The 21,248-nt window shown below is 40.4% G+C and overlaps 1 protein-coding gene across 2 annotated transcripts; it reads right to left on the bottom strand.

Moving 5' to 3' along the window:
• Positions 1–393: 393 nt before the first annotated feature.
• Positions 394–18,930, bottom strand: tada2b (transcriptional adaptor 2B). 2 transcript variants are annotated; one of them, XR_007265520.1, is made up of 2 exons: positions 17,371–18,930; positions 394–841 (listed from the first exon to the last, which is right to left on the bottom strand). XR_007265520.1 is itself a non-coding variant. In XM_048616452.1 (1 exon), the coding sequence occupies exon 1, from the start codon at positions 18,853–18,855 to the stop codon at positions 17,578–17,580; it is 1,278 nt and encodes a 425-aa protein (XP_048472409.1). In that variant the 5' UTR covers positions 18,856–18,930; the 3' UTR covers positions 16,460–17,577. The 2 variants fall into 2 exon arrangements, 1 of the variants encoding a protein (XP_048472409.1); XM_048616452.1 differs by lacking the exon at positions 394–841 and having other exon boundaries at positions 16,460–18,930.
• Between the last annotated feature and the right edge of the window lie 2,318 nt (positions 18,931–21,248).

Raw genomic sequence — 21,248 nt, 5'->3', positions numbered from 1 at the left:
ATGAGCTCAAAAGTACTACTTCAACCAGAGATGATAAAGTGTGGAGCGAGAGGAACAAGAAAGCTGACATTTCGGTTTGGGACCCTTCAGAAAATCAGTAACTTTTTTAAGCAAACTACTTCAACCAGCACTGTTTTGTCTTTCAAATCTAAACAGTGACAAAAAAAATCACGTTCAGCAGCATCTTTGGTCAGAGAAAGCTGCTGGGGTTAATGTGTCGGGCAAATAGAGTTTAGTCTACTATATTTCAGATTCCAATTTTTAAACCTTGTCACAACTTCTCAATAGTAAACTCATTTTTGTCTTAAACTCATTAAGATACAACTGATTATTCCTGAGCTACTTCATAATGCAGGTATGAATATTATTTTTGTGGTTATTAAACTTGTTATTAATCATGTATTGGAAGTTTAACATTTCAAAGTTTGAAACAGCAGAAACAAGCTAGTGGATAACACTACCTTTTGAGACTATTCCCCATAGCTCTCATTTACATTTCATCAGTGAGCTATGTCACTCACTGGTCTTTACAAAGAACCTCCTCTGTGGATGAGTACTGCTTTTTGTCATACTAGGAGCGATGCACTACCTTAGCAGATTGAGCTTGCGTTTCGGAGATTTGACAGTTTGAAAATCTGAAATTGCACCAGAAAACAGCAGGTATAATAGTCTTTGTTTTGAAGTCCCCAGTACCTTGACACTTAATATATTCATCAGGCAGCAGTATGGTATTGTATTCAGATAGTTCTTGATGGTTGTTTCAAGACAGCTGCACATTCATTTTCTTCCCATTAGATTTCTTCCTTTCTCTGCTCCATTGTGGCTGTAGGCTCATGAATTTCTGCAGGAAAAAATTGATACAAAGTATGCCATTGAGAAAGCTAATACTACCCAAAATGAATACATTCTATTTTGTCATCTACTGCTGTGTATGAATTCAGCAGCCATCTGCCTATATAGACTCAGGGTTTTCAACAATGATTCTTTTTTCCTTTGGTGTGTTTCGTGGTACTGCTTCTTCCTTTTGAAGGGATAAAAGACATATGGAATGAGCTGCCAGCAGAAGTGGTTGAGGCAGGTACATTAACATTTTAAAGGCATTTGGATAAATACATAGATAGGAAAGTTTTAGTAGGATATGGGGTAAGTGTGCATGGACCACTTTGGGCCAAAGTGCCTGACTCCATGCTGTAGGGCTCTATGACAATGATGAATAACTGAGTGGCACAGACACTACCCAATATTGAAATAAAGACTAACGGAAGCCCTTATGGAAGACAATTATGTTGCAGTAACCTTGCTGAAAGCTGTGCTTTAATGTTTTCAAAGGTTCACCTTTGTTTTCAAAGTAGCAGACTAGATGAGTTTATAGAATGCTTTCAAGATAGTTTCTTAGAGCAGTAAGTTATATTACACTTGGTATTGTAATGTAACAGGAATAATGCATGACTTCAAAGTAACAAGTATCCCTAGGTAGATGTGATCATATATTTGAATTTTACATCCAGTTTGAAAGACCAGGTGTAAAACTAGTATTTTAAACTTAATAGGGGCAAGTTATCTGGGCATGAAAGCAGAGGTGGCTGAGTTGAACTGGTGAACTAGGTCAGGGGATAGATTAATAAAATTGCAGATAATACAATCTAAAATTGTAGATAGAGGACCCACCATCCATGATTACATAAAGTTAGGGAAAGCCTCAAGATTAAAGGAGGAAAAGTAACTGCACAAAGATGAGTGGCAAATATGATGACAGGTCAGAAGAGAGAACAGCAGAGTTTAACTAAAGGCTAAATCAGGAAGACAGAATGAGAGGAAACCAGCTAGAAATGTAAGTTAATAGGAAATGTTTCTACAGAAAGAAATTTAGAAAGGAAACAAGTGAGCATTAGTGCGAGAGAATGGGGAGTTTTATAGTAGATGAAATTAATAAATGTTTTGCCTCTGACTTCATAGTGGATAAAAATCATTACTGTAATAACAATCAGATTGTAAGGGAGAGGGTAACTTAGGGAAATTGCAAATTAATGGAGCTGTAGTCTGAAAGTCTATGGATACTGACACAAACCCTATGGTCTTAAGCAAGCATTTAATGAGAATTTTTCAAAATTCTTGATTTATGAACGGCCCCATCAAATTGAATAGTGGTGAAAAAATAGCCTTTTCAAGAAAGGAATGAGAGAAAAAAAAAGAGCAGAGGTATAGGACAGTTAGCTTGACATTTGTCATGGGGTGAGTTGAAATCTGTAAATTAAGAGGTCATAGCTGGGCACAGCTTGGAAAGAGTCAGCATGTTTCTGTGAAAGGCAAATCATGTTAAACTTGTTTGAGTAATGTGAAAGGTCTCTTGTAGTGCAGAGGTAGTGTCTGTACCTTTGGGTCAGGAGACTCAGGTTCAAGTTCCACCTGCTCCAAAATGATGTAATAATATCACTGAACAGTTTAATTAGAAAACAGCTGGAGGGGTAGTGTGCTGTGGATAAAAGGGGGACCTGTAGACATGCTGTATTTGATGTACCACCAAGGTTATTGTGGAAAATAAAAGCTCATAGCAAAGAAGATAACATTTAGTATGGATAGAATATTGCTGGCAACAGATAACATTAGCATAAAATGGGTTTTTGCCTGTGACAAGTGGAATGCGTATCAATAATTTGGATAGGAGGGATGAAGACCTGGTAGCTGTCTGCAGAAGACAGGTTGAAAAGTATGTGGTAAGAGTTTACAGGTGGGTACAGATAGAATGGATGGACAAAAATTTGGCAAATGAGTATAATGTGGGAAAATGTGAATTTGCTAACTTTGACTGGAAGAGTGTAAAATAAAAGAGCATTCTTTAAACAGCAAATGACCGCAGGACTGATGTGCAGAGGGATCTAAGTTTCTAGTACAAGTCACAAAACATCCCTATGCAGGTACAGCATGTAATCAAAGTGGCTAATACAATGCTATCCTTTGAGGAATTGACTGAAAAAGGATATTGTGCTTCAGTTACACAATACGTTTGAGATCACATCTTGAATGCTGTGCATTGTTTTGGGATCCTTAGTTAAGGAAGGATGTGAATGCATTGGAGGCAGTTCAGAGGTGGCTAATTAGATTTATAGCTGGAAGTATTGGTTCTGTTATGTGGAAAGATTGATCACGAGTTCAGAGTGAAAATGACTTGATTTAAAGTATGTAAGATCCTGAAAGGTCTTGACACAGTGGATGTGGAAAGAATAAAAAACTGTGTAATTGAGAACACTGCCTCAGAAGGTGCAGTAACTAAGGTCAATGACTACTTTAAAGCAGAGGTAGAATTACTTGTTACACAAGGGAATCTCAGATTATCAAGGTTGAATTAGAATGTGGAATTGAAAACAAACAGTTGCCGTGAAAATATTGAATGGTGGACCATACTGGAGGGTCGAAATGATCTACTTCTGCTGCTATTTCATACGTTTTGTGTCTTAGGCATTTTACAATGTTAAGATACTTCAAGAAGAAGCAGAGAGGTTATGGGAGAGAATTCTAAAGCTTAGGCTTTGGCAGCTCATAGAACAGCTAAGTGACTTGAATTGAGGATGCTCATTGAGACCGAAATTTAAGTTGCATGAGTAGCTAGAGTTCTGAGGAAGGGTGACCAGACCTGAAATGTTAACTGTTTTTTCCTTCACAGATGCTGCCAGACCTGCTTTTCCAGCAACTTTGTTATTGTTCCTGATTTACAGCATCCATAGTTCTTACTGGGTATCTCAAGGGTTGTGGAAGCTTAATTATTAAGCAGGTTCAAGACAGAAGTGGATAGTTTTCTTCAGACTCAGTGTAGTTTATAGGTGGTGCAAAGTGGTATTGAGATGACCAGTCGTGGTATAGAACAACAGGGCAGGCTGAATTGTTTTCTCACATTACTATGTGATTTGATCAAAGTCCTCCTTACTAAAAACTGTCTCACAGACTAGTCAAACAACAGCCTGACAGAGTCATACCAACAGAATCATACCTTACAGGCAATGTCCCTAACACCATCACCCTCCTTAGATATGTCCTGTCCCACCACCAGGACAGTACCATGGTATACAGTCCCAATGCTGGCATCTACTTGAAAGTGTGGAAAGTTACCCAGGTATTTCATGCATATAAGCAGCACAAATCCAACTCAGTCAATTACCACCCCATCAGTCTACTCTCGATCATCAGAAGTGATGGAAGGTGTCATCAGTAGTCCTATCAAGCAGCACCTGCTCAGCAACATCTAGTTTGAGTTCCCCCAAGGCTACTCAGCTCCTGACCTCATTACAGGCTTGGATTAATGATGGACAAAAGAGCTGAATCCCAGAGGTGATGAGAGAGTGATAGCCCTTTGACATCAAGGAGTCCTAGCAAGACAATTAATAGGTATTGGGGGTAACCTTTCCACTGGTTGGAGTCATACCTGGAACATAGGAAGATGGTGGTGGTTGTTGGAGGTCAGTCATTTCAGTTCCACGTCATCTCTGCAGGAGTTCCTCAGGGTAGTGTCCTAGGCCCAGCTATCTTAAGTTTTAACAATGACCTTCTGTCCCTCAAAGGTCAGCTATGGGGATGTTCACTGATGATTGCACAAATGTTCAGTATCATTCCTGTGTCCTCAGCTACTGAAGAAGTCCATGTTCAAATACAAGAAAATCTGGACAACATTCAAGCTTGGGCTGACAAGCAAAAAGTAACATTTATACCACAAATGCCAGGCTATGACCATTCCCAATATGAGAAAATCTAACCACTGCTCCTTGACATTCAATAGTGTTACTATTACTAAATACCCCACTATCAACATCCTGGGGGTTACTATTGACCAGAAACACAGTGGCTACAAGAGCAGATCAGAGGCTAGGTATACTGTGGCAAGTAACTCACCTCTTGACTCCCCAAAGCCTATCCACCCATCTACGAGGCACAAGTCAGGACTGTGCTGGTTGCTCTGCACTTGTCTGGATGAGTACAGCCCCAACAAGAAGCTTAACACCATCCAGGATAAAGCAGCCCACTTGACTGGCACTACATCCACTCCCTCCACCACCCATGGTAGCAGGACTGTGTACTATTTACAAGATACACTACAGAAACCCAATTCAGCATTGGGGAGGGGTTGGTGGTGGTTTACACAAATTTGGCAGTGTCATGGGATATGGAGTGGAGGTTCATTAGTGAGTAATGTAGACAGTCTAGAAAGCAGTGTGAATATACTTAAGTTAAAGCATAAGGGACCATGGCAACTCGAGATGGCATTTATTTTAATGCAAAGTTTCTTTCAAGTAAAAAGTAGGTTAGTGCATGGGAATGTTACATAATTGCTATCACAGAAATATAGTTGAGGGAGGGACAGGACTGGCATCTCAATATTCCACAGCATAGAACATTCAGGTGAGATAGAAGGGTGTAAACTGAGATCATGGAGTTGCAATATTAATTACTGCAGTAGGATTGAGTTATTCCTCAAATAAGGCCAAATATGTAAAAATTAAGAACAATAACTTAGTCTATAGTACATTCCAAGCAAACAATCAGGAAGAGATAGCCTTCACATTTGTCTTAGAGGGACAGAATTCTTTAAGGCTGTCCCGGTGGGGTTTTTTTTGAAACCCAGCACAAAGCCCAACAAGAAAGGAACAATGCAGGAATCTAATTTTAGATAATGCAGCAGGACAAGTAGTAGATGTGTCAGTGGGGTAGAATTTCTGAGTGACCATAATTCCATAAGATTTGAGACAATTACAGATGAGGTCAAATGAGGACTGGCAATCAAGGTTCTGAAAGGGTTTGGGGTGGGTGGGGGTGCTAATTTTTTTTTTTTTTTAAAACATAAGACAGGATATAGCCAAAGAAGTTGGGAGTAGCTACTTGCAGGAAAATCCAGAGTAGTGGGTAACATTTGAAAAAGGATAATAGTACAAAGCCAATGTGTTTCCAAAGAAGGTGAAGGGTGGGACCAACAAGTAGAGAACCCAAGCTGTCAAGCGACATACAGCATTGGATAAGATAAAAAGAAGAAGCTAATACCAGGCAGGGGTTTGAAACAGCAAGTACTCAAGTATAAGCAATGCAGGAGTTTACTTAAACAATTTAGGAGAGCAAAGAAGGAACATGAAAAAGATTGGCAGGTAACATTAAGGAAAATCCAAAGGCAGCCCATGTCATGACAGGATATGCTGTGGGTAACGGACAGGGAAGGTAGTGTTTAGACCCAGAATAACCGGGATCAGCTTGAAAAGCAAGGAGCAAATGGTTTAAAAGGGTATCTGAGGAAAGGATTTCTCTCCCTGTCCCCCATCTCCACCTACAAAGGTGCAAGGTATCTGGAACTTAAAAGGGTGGTGAAGGCAGGAACTCTCAAGATACTTTAGTAGCATTCAGATGAGCACTTCAAATGCCATGGCATAGAAGGCTACAGACCAAGTGCTGAAGAATGGGATCTGAACAGATGCTTGATGACAAGCATAGACACTATATGCTGAAGGGCCTTTTCCCATGCTGCATAAACTCCATGGAATTGTAAACCAGTGGCATGGTACAACTGAAACATGTTCTTTCAGAACATTAGGTTTACAAGTCTTATACCTGGACTTAAGGTTTGAAGAATGATTACCCAACTTAAGCCTGTTTTCTCTGGAGTTTAAAAGATTAAGGAATGATCTGATCAAAGTCATCAAGACATTAAGAGGAAATGACAGTTTCTTTATCTAACCTGTTTCCAATGGTTGAGGATTGTAGCACTTGGGGATATAGAATTATGATTGCTATTCTCAGACAATTAGATTTAAACTAGTGATGGAAATGGATAGACCTGACCTAAAAGTTGAAGTTCTAAATTGGAGGAAGGTGAGTTTTACATTAATTAGGCAAGAACTTTCAAAAGTTGATTGGGACAGATAGTCACAGGTATAGGGACAGCTGGAAAACAGGAAGCCTTCAAAATGGAGTCCAGAGACAGTATGTTCCCGTTAGGGTGAAGGGTAAAGCTGGTAGTGTGGGGAATGCCATGACTAGAGAAATGTTGGTTCTGTTTTTTGACCAGAAACAGAACCAATGTTAGGTATGGACAGCTGGGATTGAGTGAATCCCTAGAAGAGTATAAGGGCTGTCGGAGTATTCTCAGAAGGAAATCAGGAGGACAAGGGGACACAAGATAGCTTTGGCAAATAGGGTTAAGGAGAATCTAAAGGGATACTACAAAAATGTGATGACAAAAAAAAAAGTAGGGAGAGAATAGGGCCCCTTAAAGTTCATGAAGTCCGCCTACGTGTGGAACTGCAGGAATGGGTGATACTAAAATATTTTGCATCAGGTGTTTACTGTAGAGAAGGATATGGAAGCTACAGAACTTGGGAAAATAAATAGCAATATCTTGAAAACTGGTCATATTACAGAGGTGGTGGTGCTGGATGTCTTAAGACACGTGAAGGTGGATAAATCCCTGGGACCTGATCAGGCATACCCTAGAACTCTGTCAGATACTAGTGAAGTGATTGCTGGGCCTCTCGCAAAGATGTTCGTATCATTGATAGCTACAGGCAATGTGCTGGAAGACTAGAAATTGACTAACGTGATGCCATTATTTAAGAAACGTGATAATGAAAAAGCCAGGGAACTAGAGACCAGTGAGTCTGACATTGGTGGTGGTCAAATTGTTGGAGGGGGATTCGGGGGGGTCAGGATTCACATGTATTTGGAAAGGCAAGGACTGATTAGGGATAGTCAACATGGCTTTGTGCGTAGAAAATCGTATCTCATTAACTTGAGTACTTTGAATTAGTAATAAAAAGAGGATTGATGAAGGCAGAGCAGTGGACACCAGTAAGGTGTTTGACAAGGTTTCACATAGTAGACTGGTTCGCAAAGTTAAATCACATGGAATACAGTGAGAACTAGCCTTTTGGATATATAACAGACTCAAAGGGAGGAGAGAGGGTTGTGGAGGGTTGCTTTTCAGACTGGAGGCCTGTGAGCAGCGTTGAACAGCAAAGATTGGTGCTGGGTCTGCTGCTTTTTGTCATTTATGTAAATGATTTGGGTGTGAATTTAGGAGGTCCAGCTAGTAAGTTTGCAGATGACAGCAAAATTGGTGGTGGGGTGAACAGCCAAGAGGGTCAACTCAACATACAACAGGACCTCGAGCAGATGGGCCAAGGATTAGCAGAGTTTAATTTATATAAATGTAATGTGCTGCATTTTGCTAGGGCAAATCAAAGCAGGGCTTTACCATTATGTGTAAAAGTTCTGGTAAGGGAGTGGTAGGTGAGTGTTGCCAAACAAAGAGACCTTGAAGTGCAGGTTCATAGTTCCTTGAAAGTGGAGTCACAGGTAGACAGGGTAGTGAAGACTGCATTTGGTACGCTTGCCTTTATTGGTTAGTGTAATGAATATAGGAGTTGAGAGGTCATGTTGCAGCTGTACAGGACATTGGTTAGGCCACTATTGGAATATTGCATTACATTCTGGTCTCCCTGCTTCGGGAAAGCTGTTATGAAAATTGAAAAAAGGTTCAGAAAAGATTTATGAGGATGTTGGAAGGTTTGAGCTATAGGGAGAGGCTGAATAGGCTGAATAGGCTGGGGCTATTTTCCCTGGAGCGTCAGAGACAGAGGACCACATATAAGTTTATAAATTCATGAGGAGCATGCACAGGGTGAATAGTCAAGGTCTTTTCCCCAGGGTAGGGGAGTCCAAAACTAGACGGCATTGGTTTATGGTGAGGGGGGAAAGATTGACAAGGGACCTAAGGGACAACTGTTCCATGCAGAGAATGGTGCGTGTATGGAACGAGCTGCCAGGGGAAGTGGTAGAGGCTGGTATAGTTACAACACTTAAAAAGGCCTCCGGATGGGTATATGAATAGGAAGGGTTCAGAGGGATATGGGCCAAACGCTGAGCCATAATTTAAAGATATCTGGTGAGCATGGACGAGTTGGACCAAAAGGTTTGTTTCCGTGCTGTTTGTCTCTATGACTCTAATTAGAACCAGACTGTTCAGGAGAGGTATTAGGAAGTATTTCTACACAGAGGGCGTAAAGGTTTGCAACTCTTCCACAAATGGCAGTTGATGCTAGATCAGTTGTTTTTTTTTTAAAATCTGACATAGATAATTGTTATTAAACAAACAGGTATGAGAGATTATAGGCCTAAGGCAGGTATATGGAGATAGGCCACAGATCAGCCATATCTCATTGATTGGTGGAAGAGGCTCGAGAGGCTGAATAGCTTACCCTAACTTGCAGCTCAGGATAGAGTAACAATGAATTGCAAAAGTGCAAAACGACAAGAAAAATTCAAAAAAGGGTAGTTAAAGCAACATTACTTCATCGGCCTTTAAAGATTTTAACCAACTCTGAAGGCTGAAAACCAATACATCAAATTAGAACAATGAATAAATTATTTCTTGTTGGACTTGGTACTCACGATTTTTAATTAAGAGCACCATCCACTTTATCACAGATAAACAGCCCAGTTATTTTTCAAATGGGAATTATACAAAGATTAGTCAGGTGGCTAGAAAATCAAACCAATTCAAAAAGGAATATGCAAATCACATTAGAACATTAGGGAAGGCAACAGCCGAGTGGTATTATCGCTGAACCGTTAATCCAGAGGTCCAGGTAACGTTCTGGGATCAAGGTTTGAATGCTGCCACAGCAGATGGTAGAATTTGAATTCAATAAAAATCTGAAATTGGAAGTTTAATGACGACCATGAATCCATTGCCGATGGTCAGAAAAATCCACCTGGTTCACTAATGTTCTTTACGGAAGGTCTGGCCTACATGTGACTCCAGACCTACAGCAATGTAGTTGACTTTGACTGAGCAATTACACAGATAGGCAATAAATGCTGGCCTTGCCAGCAACGCCTTCAGCCCATGAATGAATGAATAAAAATAAACTATAGAAATTATCTGCTAGCTTTAAGTTTTGAATATAGTTGCTGAATAAAACAGTTGAGAACCTGTGTATGTGCTTGCTAATTATGGCTATGAAAAGGTGTGGGGTCACTAATGAGAAGCTACCCATGTCAAAAGAATCATTCATGATACATGGACTACCATTTGTTGCCCATCTGTAACTGCCCCTGAACTGAGTGGCTCTGGCCATTTCAGAGAGCAGAAGGAAATGGTCAATGACATTGCTGTGGTTTGGAGTCACACTAATGAACCAGACAGGTTTTTACAACAATCAGCTACTAGACTAGTTTTTAATTTGAACCCGTACCACCAGAACATCAGATTATGTATCACTAGTCCAGTTACATTACTACGACACCATCACATTTCCTAGACCTTATCAATGAAATCTGTACATTAAAAAAAGGTAGACAGCCTTAATACGGTAACATATTAAAAACCTATCCAACATTATAGGAGCACCATCACTGTATGGATTTCAGTGGGTCATAGCAGTAGCTGCCACAAACTACCCAAAGGAAAACTAGAGATGGACAATAAATGCAAGCCTTGTGGGATCACCCACAAATTAAGAATGGGGGTGGGGGGGAAGACAGTAAAAAAGGTAGCTAGGAATGTTCTATAGAGTCAAATGGTAACAGAATGCTAAGGGTATGTGTGATAGTCAGACCCAGAGGTCACTGGTAAGGTCCTGTTAGGACAATGCTTTTTTGGAAAAACTCATGCAAGCAACTTATGACCACATTCATTGTAACATGCAATTTTAATATAGCCATAGACAAAGTAAACTGCAATTATTCTCACAAGAAGCAACAGTAAAAAAAAAAATGCGCTGATGTAAGCATTGAGCACCCAGTAATAAATTTGTGTGTTGCTCAGCACAATTCCTGTTTTCAAAATGCTCTCTTGAATGCATTACATTCAATTCAAAATACATAAGTACACATTCAGAGCAGGGCTGAAAGTGGGTCTTGATTTTATATCAACTATTCTCAGTAGCACTTCTGCACAAAATTTAAAAAAAAAACTCAATGTACTAAAAAAAGTGAACATGAAAGTGTCCTGCAATTCTTTGCACATCTCTACATTACCTTAAATGTCTAGAAATAAAAATGTACAAAAATAATCTACTTTTTCTAAGCATAAATGACAAACATAGTAATGTAATGTGAAAGATCTTTCCATAGAAATAATAAAAAAGGATTTCAGGAATAAAAAATACCTTTACTTCCTCCAAATTTTCTTCAGACAGTTGATAACTTTATCCTCCCGAACAACAAATAAAAATAAATTTTATGATCACTATTCTGCAAAGGGTCACAACAATCCATTTAGATTAATTTTTGTAAATGTTGTTAAACAGCAAAAAGATACTAGGAATAATCAAGAACTGTGCACTTTAAAGTCTTATTAATTGCTACTTTACTGCTGCAAAAATTGGTTAGAGATATGAAAGATAATTTTCTTCTTTAAAGAGGAAAATTCATGAAATTTTTTTAAAAAAATTGTTAGTTAGTAAAATTTCATAACACCCAGAGTGGCAAAGAAACTATATTTATTACCGTTGAACTGCACACAGGATACTGATTGCTCTAGGAAAGCAATTAACTCTCCGATTGTCATGAATTCTCACAATAACTTCAATACAACAAATAAGCAGCTTAGGTATCAAACATCGGACAAAATATAGGAAATAGAAAAATGGTCAGAAAGTTGCAGGTGCTGTCATTTGAATATAGTTTGACTAACTGGTCCAACTTGCCTCTTCTGCAAAAGGATGGCACAAAAAAGTTTTTATGAAAGCATTCCCTTTCCCAACCTGATGGCATCATTTATGATGGGTCAGCTTATACACATTGGTATGTAGGATTGATTACAACAGATAAATCCTGAATATAAATTGGCAAGGTATCTCTTACAAGTACAATGAACAATTGGAGGCAACAGACCTGTGAAGTTGCAAAGAGCAGATTCAGCAAACAAGTACATAACCATTCCACCAATTAATGCACATATTTACAGACAACCTACCCAAACATGAGTCACTGCCCTTCCATAAAATCCTATACACATGCATATCACATTATATAAATCTGTGTCTCTACATTAGAGATGTTTTATTACTCATCACCCACTCCAGGGAGTCAGCAAAAATAAAGTAAAAGCAAGCAGCGTAGAACACAAGTAACAATGCAAAAGTCCAACTTAATGGCTTCAGCTTCACCGGCAGTCAAGGAAATTAGAACCAATATAATTAGTTTGATGAATATTTTAAATTATCCCCATGCATGAATATAGCTTTCTTTAATCCTCCTTTTCTGACGTATGCTACAATTTTAAACAGGCCCAGCATCACATTTAGGTTTTCCTATCAGGGAAGAACTTGTGTTGATATCTATCAAAATGGTAATTATTTCACACAATTCAAACAAACTAACATTTAGTTTAAGATAAAGAGCTCAAAGAAGGAAAAGCCCTGTCTTCCACATAAACTAAAAACTCATTTTCAAGCATATTTCACCAGTTAATAAATTAATTCACATTAGCAAAGACATCCAAATAAACTGAAAACAGTGTAAAAATAAAAGCAAATCAATACATTCCAGTAACTTAAACTGGGAATATTGAAGTTTTAACAAATTCAGAATTCCAATGATTGCATAAAGCATACAGATCTTCCATTCCAAATTTACTCTACCCAAAAAATACTAAATGCTGACTGCTAACTAGTCATTAATAGATACACCAACCTGTATCCCCCTACGTCAAATTCTTAAAACCATATATTGCTGGCAAACTTTATAAACAGCCAAAGTGAGAAATTACAATATGGTAAATGAAACGGTTTCCACCAAGTGCCTATAAATTCTTAGATCTGGCACAATATGGTGAAATATGCTGTAAACCTCTATTGTCACACAAAGTGCCTTAATTGTAAGTACATATTTCTATTGGTGTTTTCACCATTCATCCTTTCAACCTCTGAAAGAGGTTAATAAATTATTGCCAAGTCTATACCAGAATGTGGTGCCCACAAAAGCTGGGAATTGAATGAATAATGCTAACCTTGATTTAAATAGAGCAAGATGTTTTTATCCCAAAAAGCCAATTACAACCCACAAAAGACAAGTCTTTAACATGGCATTCCGTAAAGAAACTTGTAGAAGAATCTTTCTACCTCTAATCTGCACACTGAGCAACAATGACTCATTGTATCTACTAGTTCATCAAGAGAGAGGAGATATTTCTACTGTTCAGTGCTTCTCTTGCCTCCAATGGTCTTGATTCTGCGCTACGGAGTTCCAGTGGTCTTGTGATAATTCACTTAAAAGGCCACATTTTCAGTAACCACATGGTATCAATAGGTTGCTTGATAGCAGAATATATTAGATCAAAACAGTCATGATGTAGCTGATATCCACACACTTACCCTTTTCTCACACTTAGGAATTCATGTGTCCTTTTTCCTTCGTACATGGTCAATTTTTTGCCCTTCATGAACACTAAAGTCCAATGTAGCACAACAATCTACCACACCAGGTGAAATCAGGGAGCAGGAGTTCAAGCAGTGACATTTGGGCTCGACTCACTTAGTTCTACACAGAATGGACTTCACTTGCGAGACTACGGCAGCAGCTTGGTCCAATAACAATGCCGTAAACATCCCATTGTGTTTCAACAAAAAGCAACATAAATTGTAAAATAAAATCAAAAGGATAAGTAGTAAAATAGCACACTGCTGGGACTCAATGAATTGTCAGCTGAACAGTCCATCCATTCCCAAGTAGGTACTAGCCTTTTAACACAATTCCAGCCATCTCAACAGATTTCTATTCCATCTTAGCCTTTTCTTCTCCTAGAATCTCATTTTTCTTTGCTGTGAATTACTAACTCAGTTTTAGTTCCAGCATGCTAGATGTAGTTTAAGGACTACTGTAGATAGAACAGGCACTTTGGATGTTGCAGATTGTAGCATCGAAGATGACACCATTCTTTCAGCACTAAAATCTGTGTTTAGGCCAGCAATATGGATGTTTCAATTTTCAGCTGAAATTAATGTCTGCAGTTATACTCATCTTATAATTCAATGCATGGGATCAAGCAGGTGGTGCAGGCAGTGTTGTCAAGATGTGATGGTGCTCAAGACAAACAAACAATGAACAAAAACCATGTTCTTTGGCTAAAGATCAGAATATGAAGCAGTTGTTCATTTCTAACATTTGCAAAAATTGTCAAACAATGCAGGAATTCACTGTTTAATTAACTGGTACGAGATAGGAAATAATCTACTCTCAATAATGCCCAAGACTAAATACTCGATGAGAGGAAAGACTAGCTACTAGCCTGATTGTGACATGCACATATTGGAACGGAATCAGAATGGTTACATGGTAGCAGAAACGCAATGTATATATAATGCATCAAGTCAGATGAATCCGAGTTCAGCATGCAGACTGCTCATGAGAGAAAACCTTAAGTGTGGAAATATTCATACTACTCCATTTTAACATAGTTTGTTCATAGCCACTGTGGGGCAATCAGATCACTGTAAAAAGTGGAATATCCAATTAAATGGTCAGAAAGGAAAATTTATTGTGGAGCATGGATTCCAAGACCAAAAAACTCAAACTCAAGTAGAATTCTTATGGTGATGATACAGCTAAAGTGACTCAGGATGAACTCTGTACACAGGATTCCAAAAGATGATGCATTTGATGGTTTTAAACCAGTATGATTGTACAAAGGTGGTTAAATCCAATCATTTCATTAGATATGACAATTTAATTTAAAATTACTAATGTTGTATTTTATTCACATTACAAAATGTACACCATCTATGGCAATAGTTCTTATTTTATTCTGTGTATATGCTGAGCCCTGCTTTTGCATTCCTCTAACCTTCAGAAAAAGGTATTCTTATGCAGCATGATGTACAATATTTAGTCAGGGATAACCTGCAAATAAATACGCAATGCCCTTTCTGGTTGTGAGCTTACAGTGAGCCAGCAACACATGAAAAAGGTCAGGGATTTATTTTTGTCAGTATGTTCTGGGCCGTTAAAAAAAAAAGACCAAACGGTCCACCACTGGCTAGCAAGACTAGAAATTTATGTTACTCAAATTAAAGCAGCCAGAAGGGAATGAATTTCTTAGTGGAGGGGGAAAATAAGAATTTGTAGCTAGGAACATTTTTTCTTTTCTCACAGCATTAGCACCTTCAAAAATTTTCTTAGAGCACCATAATTTCCCAAAACTCTACTGCAACAAACTGGTACTATTAGCAAGTAATTTTATAACATTTCACTACACATTTATTCACATTCACTTTTTGGCACAGCTCTGCAACATTCCAAGCCAGTTCTGTAATTGCATAAAATAACTTATAAAAAGTTGCCCAAATTAACTTTGAATATTCAAAGGTCACAGGTTTGATCTAACTAATTTAATTAATAAATGGTACAACTCTCTCTGCCTACTTGGTTGACACAAAAACAGGCCCTTTGCAAAGGTATAATGGAACCTCACTGAGATATATCCAAAGCAAGTAAATAAAGGAGGATGTATTGAGATTTTTTGTTGTAAAAAAAAATGCCAAGGTTGCAGCGCGATGCATTATTCCTGTTTTACACTAACGAAAGATTTATCATTTTAAGTCTTGAAAGGAATTCAATAATGGTTAGACTAGAAGCAACTGAAAAACTATGTTGTGGTGATCAGCAAGTAGTACTGTATCAAGTAGTAGCTGTATCCAGATGCCACAATGAGACGCCAGCACCATGTAGCACACATTTCATAATTTAAATTAAAAGTTGTCATTTTAAAAATCCTTGATAATCGCTAATGGGTTATCAGTTTTTAAATCTTTTGGTGCTCACTTTAGGTTTCTAGTATAAAACAATCGACAGAAATACTGCATCGCCTTTTGATTCCACCCCCCACTTAAAACTGATTTCACATACTGAATTTAAAAAATGCAATCTCATGGCACATCACTTGCCAACAGCAAGGCTACACAAACCAAACATCTGCTCTCACTAAATAACTCCTGGAGTTTCTTTTTTTTTTAAAAGAAGCAACACATTTTGCAAAAACATCTTTGCACTGGAGATAAACATGTAGTTTCCTGACAGTTATATGGTCCAACGATAATTTGAGATTGACAGGCCAGCTTCAACATATCAGCCCGTATTTTTAAACAAGTTTTCTTTTCCTTGTTATTTTGTCATCTTCATGCCCTGTGACACAGCATGGTGTAATGTATGATTACAGCTGCCAACATGGGAGGTCCTTGATTTTCGTAAGTTTAGGCAGAGCAATGGGGAGCTACTTCATGCAGAAGAAAACTTAAAACGATCACCTCATATCATAGTGTACAGCTTAAGAATGCAAGTGGCACACACCTAAGAATGGGACATTTTCTTGCACTTTATAGTAAGCTGCGTGTGAAGATAAAGAAAAGAATGAAATAATTGAGAAAAGGAATGGAAGTTTTCACCAGTCAAAATGCTTTGAAATTAGGCTCAAAATTTAGGGTAGCAGTAAGTGGCAAAAATAAGCCATTAGTATTTGATTTAATAACTTAAAAAACTGACTGTTTACAAATATTTCTTGGAAGGCAATTTGTAAGATTTGCATGAAAGGTTTAAGTAACATTTAAGAATAATATTTGAACATGTCAGTGAGCCAATCTCCTGTCACCGATTCATTGTGCAATGGACCACTACTAATTTTTCACCCTGTTGAAAGAGGCCCAGATTCTCAATGAACTCTTGCTAGAGTCGTACAGGATCATTCAAAAATCTACATTTTAAACAAATCAAAAGGACTTCTGTGAAGTGAACTGTACAAATTAGAACCTCTGATGTAACATCGCTGTCCTTGTTTTAAAAAAAAGAACTCCCACAAATCAGTTATGCAGAAACTCAAAATGCAACAACTGCCTAAGTTTTGCACATCTTTCAGACATTGAATAAAGTTTCGGGCTGTTCATTTGACAATTATTTGCTTTTGTTTTCAAGAGTTAGTGGGGCCTGCCACTAACTTACATGGGGCAGGTTTTACAGAATGCAACCCCCCCCCCCGCAAAAATCAGAATCACAAACAGGCCATAAGATTTGCTGAAGTCCCTTAGTGAATCGATTAAATACAGTTATCCAATATTATATTCCCTCCTCCTACTCCAATAGTCTTTTAGCTATCTGCCAGAATCAGGGCTTGCCAAGAGGCCTGAACAGTCTGTAGATTAGCATGTTCTTGCTCAGCTCATCAGTAGATGAAGGTTGGGACAGTTTGTTGATTTAGGGCCAGTAAAGCTACAGGATGTGACCCCAAAAAGGTAGCAGCCAGATGTAACCACCATTTTTTTTCAGGTAGATCTTTTGACTTTTGGTGGCACTCTCGTTTAATGGCTCAACTGTCTTAAACAAGGCTTAATTAACATGCTTGCTTACTTTAGCTCATCTTGAAAAAGTTTGCTGCGATTTGTCAAATTCCACGGTATGAAAACCATGTATTCCTATCCACAGCTGACTACCTGTTGCACACTACACCAAAAGTCATTTGGACTTTCTTTGATAAAAAAGAAACACTTGGCATTTCTTGGGACATAGTGGCATTGAAAAAAAAAGTATTTTCCTCCAGATGAAAAAAAAGCAGTGTCAAGAAGCGTCCCGGGCAATCCAACCACTCTCCGTTAAGAAATTCAATATCCTCTTCTTTAAGACTTTGTCGAGGTAGCTGGGCAGGCGGCTCTTGGAAGGGATGCCCTGCCTCTTCTGCAGATAGTCCTTGATGATGATGGTCTTGACGGTCAGGTACCGTGTGGGGCTGAGGTTGAGGGAGCTGCACAGCAGTTTCTCCCGCTCGGACAGCAGGTCGAAGCCGGCCAGGTTCTCCATGGAGTTGAACTCCGCTGTGGCGCCGGCGGCAGCAGCCTCTTTGCCGGCCTCGTCCTTGCCGCGCTTGGCGGCCGCGCTGTTGCGCAGCTCCTTGCGCTTCTCCCGCTTGTGGCGGGCTGCCTCGTACTCGGCCGACTCCTCGGTCTTGGCGATGCCGTTGCGCCGGTAGCGCTGCAGCTCGCGGATCTTGGCCCGCAGCGCCCGCTCCTTGTGCAGGTTGTCGAAGCAGTCGTCGAACTCCTTGGCGGACAGGAACTGGCAGATTGGCCGCAGCTTGGTCCGCAGCTCCTTCTCCTCCTTAGTCACTTTGCGCTTGAGCGGCCGATCCTTTCGCTCCTTGCCCAGGAAGGCGGGCACCAGGCTGTAGTCGCGGGCCATGTTCTTGCGGCGCTGCCGCTCCCGCAGTTTGCGCACGTACATGTCAACATGGGCCCGCTTCAGCTCGATATCCACGTCCTCGTCGTCGTAGTTGACGGCCAGGCCACTAATGAGGGTCTCGGCGTCCTGTAGGTACTCGATCTCGTAGTCATCCCTCAGCGGCATGTAACCGAGCTGCTGCTGCTCGGCCACGGTGATATCGAGCGGCGGCAGAGGAGCCGTTAAACTGGGCGACAAGGGGCCGCCCCCCGGGCACGTGTGGTCAGTCACGCGGTTCGGGATGGAATCCGGGATGCACGCTCTGCCCAGGTTGCCATGGATATACATGCTGACGTAGTGTTCCATCACTTCCGCCGGGGCGCGCGCCCCTACATGCGCGGCCATGTCCTCCCAGTTGCCGAAGCCGTACTGCTCGATGGCATCGAGCAGCAGCTGCTCCTCCCGGCTCGTCCAGCCCCCCTCCGCCTCGGCTCCCCACAGTGTGAACCGCCCGCCGTCCACCAGCTGGTAGCCGTGCCAGCGCCGATGCTGCCCGATCTCGGCGCCAGCCGAGAAGCACTCGGGGCAGAGCTCGATGTCCTGGCACTCGGTGCAGCGGAGCCGCAGGCTCGTCACATCAGCCAGGCAGTAGACGCAGTACTTCTTACCCAGCTCCGCCATTGTGCGACGAGCCTGCGCGCTCGGTGTGGGTGCGCGCTCTCGCCCTCCCGCCCGCCGGCCGGCCTCCACGGCTCTCGCTGACTGTTGGAGCATGCGCCAGAGAGCGCCGCCTGAAGGCGCTGGGAAAGGGAGCAGTCGGGGAGGATGTCCAATTAATGGACTTTGTTACTGTGCGCAAGACTCGAAAGGAATCTTGTTTTATCAAAACTCACAGGTGTTGAGATAGTTGTTGAATGACCCTGTATGAACTTACACGAGTTAAACTTTTGCTGACAAAATTCCTACATATGAAATCCAGTTGTGCACAAGTTTATAGAGCACATTAGGCCCCTTTGCCAACTTTTTGGAAGAATTAACCAATTGTTGTCACTTGTATACTTCCCCCACCCCCCCAATAAGCTTGTTACCTTTGCTGTTTCAGGTAACCTTTTGAAAATTAGCAGGGAACTTAAGGTGAAGGCAGTGACCATAACATGATAGAATTCATCCTGCAGTTTGAGAGGGAAAGTTTGCCATTGAGTAAATATAACTACAAAACATGAGAGAGACAGCCAGACTTGATTGGAAAGGGAGGCTAGCAGGGAACATAGTGGAGCAACAGTGGCAGGGGTTTCTGGGGATAAATTGGGTGGCAAGCAGAAATTCATCCCAAGGAAGAAGAAACATACTAATGGGAGGATGAGGCAACAGTGGATGATGAGGGAAATTTGGGACAGCCTAAAAGAAAAAGCATACAATATGGTGAAGATTAGTGGGAAGTCTTTTAAAAACTAGCAGAGGACAACTAAAAAGGCAATAAGTGGGGAGAAAATGAAACATGAGAGTAAGCTAGCTAGTAATATAAGAGAAGATTGCAATAAAAGGTAAAAAGAGAGGCAGGAGTGGATTGAACTAGTGGAAAATAACATTGGGGAAGTGGTAGTGGGAAACAAAAATGGTGGAGGAACTGAATATGTATGTTGCATCGGTCTTCACAGTGGAAGACATCAGCTGCATTCCAGAACTTTAAGAGGGTCAAAAGGCAGAGTTGAATGCAATGGTTATCACTAAGGAGAAGGTGCTTGGAAAGCTGAAAGGTCTGAAGGTAGAGAAATCACCCAGACCAGATGGACAACACCCTAGAGTTCTGAAAAAGGTAGCTGAGGAGCTTGTGTAGGCAGTGATGGTGATCTTTCAGGAATCACTGCAGTTAGAGAAGGTCACAGAGGACTGGACAATGGCTAATGTACACCCCTATTTAAGAACTGTTAAATCAGAAGAGGAAAATATAGGCCAGTTAGCCTGACATTGTTTGTTAGTAAGATTTTGAGTCCCCATTATTATGAATGAGAATGAGGAATACTTGAATATGCGTGGTAAAATAGGCCGAGTCAGCATTGCTTTCAAGGGGAGGTCATCCCTGACAAATTTGTTAGAATTCTTTGAGGAGGCATTGAGCAGATTAGGCAGAGGAGCGCCAGTGGACATGATCTATTTGAATTTCCAAAAAACTTTTGACAAGGTGCCATATAGGAGGCTGCTAAATAAGATAAGAGCTCATGGTGTTAGGGGCTAAGGACTGGCATAGATAGAGGATTGGCTAACTGGCAGGAGACAGAGTGCAGATAAAGAGTCTTTTTCAGGATGGCAACTGGTGACTAGTAGAGTACCGCAGAGATCAATTTTGGGACCACAACTATTCACATTATACATTCATGCTCTAGATGAAGAAAATGAGGGCATTGTTGCTAAGTTTACAGATGACACAAAGATAGGTGGAGGGATAGATAGTGGTGGGGAGGCTGCAGAAGCATTTCGACAGGCTAGGAGAGTGGGAAAAGATGCAACAAATGGAATACAATGTGGGAAAGCGTGAGGTTATGCACTTTTGGTTGGAAGAATAAAGGCATGAACTATTTTCTAAATGGGAAGGCTTCGGAAATCTGAAGCACAAAGAGACTTAGAAGTCCTGGTTCAGGATTTTCTGAAGGTTAACATGGAGGTTCATTTGGTAGTTAGGAAGCCAAATGCAATGTTCGCATTCATTTCGAGAAGATGAGAATATAAGAGCAGGGATGAACTGCTAAGGTTGCCCAAAGCTGTCTGGTCAGATCACATTTAAAATATTGTGAACAGTTTTGGGCCCCATCTCTAGGGTACAATATTCTGGCCTGGGAGGGTTTATAGCAATGATCCCAGGGATGAAGGGCTTGTCATATGAGGAGCACTTGAGGACTCTGTCTATACTTGATACAAGTTAGGAAAATGAGGGGAATCTCACTGAAACTTACAGAATACGGAGAGGCCTGGATAGAGTGGATGTGGTGAAGATGTTTCTACTAGCAGGAGAGACTAGGATTGGAGGACAAAGCCTCAGATTAAGGGGACAGCCACTTAGAACTGAGATAAGGAAT

Source organism: Rhincodon typus, chromosome 1, assembly GCF_021869965.1.
Source record: "Rhincodon typus isolate 14 chromosome 1, sRhiTyp1.1, whole genome shotgun sequence".
NCBI lineage: Eukaryota > Metazoa > Chordata > Chondrichthyes > Orectolobiformes > Rhincodontidae > Rhincodon > Rhincodon typus.
The sequence above is the reverse complement of the archived record's forward strand: the minus strand, read 5'-3'. Positions and strand labels throughout refer to the sequence as shown.

What these genes read in the sequence shown, in the direction of transcription:
- tada2b (XM_048616452.1), bottom strand. Translation starts at nt 18,855, where the DNA reads ATGGCGGAGCTGGGTAAGAAGTACTGCGTCTACTGCCTGGCTGATGTG.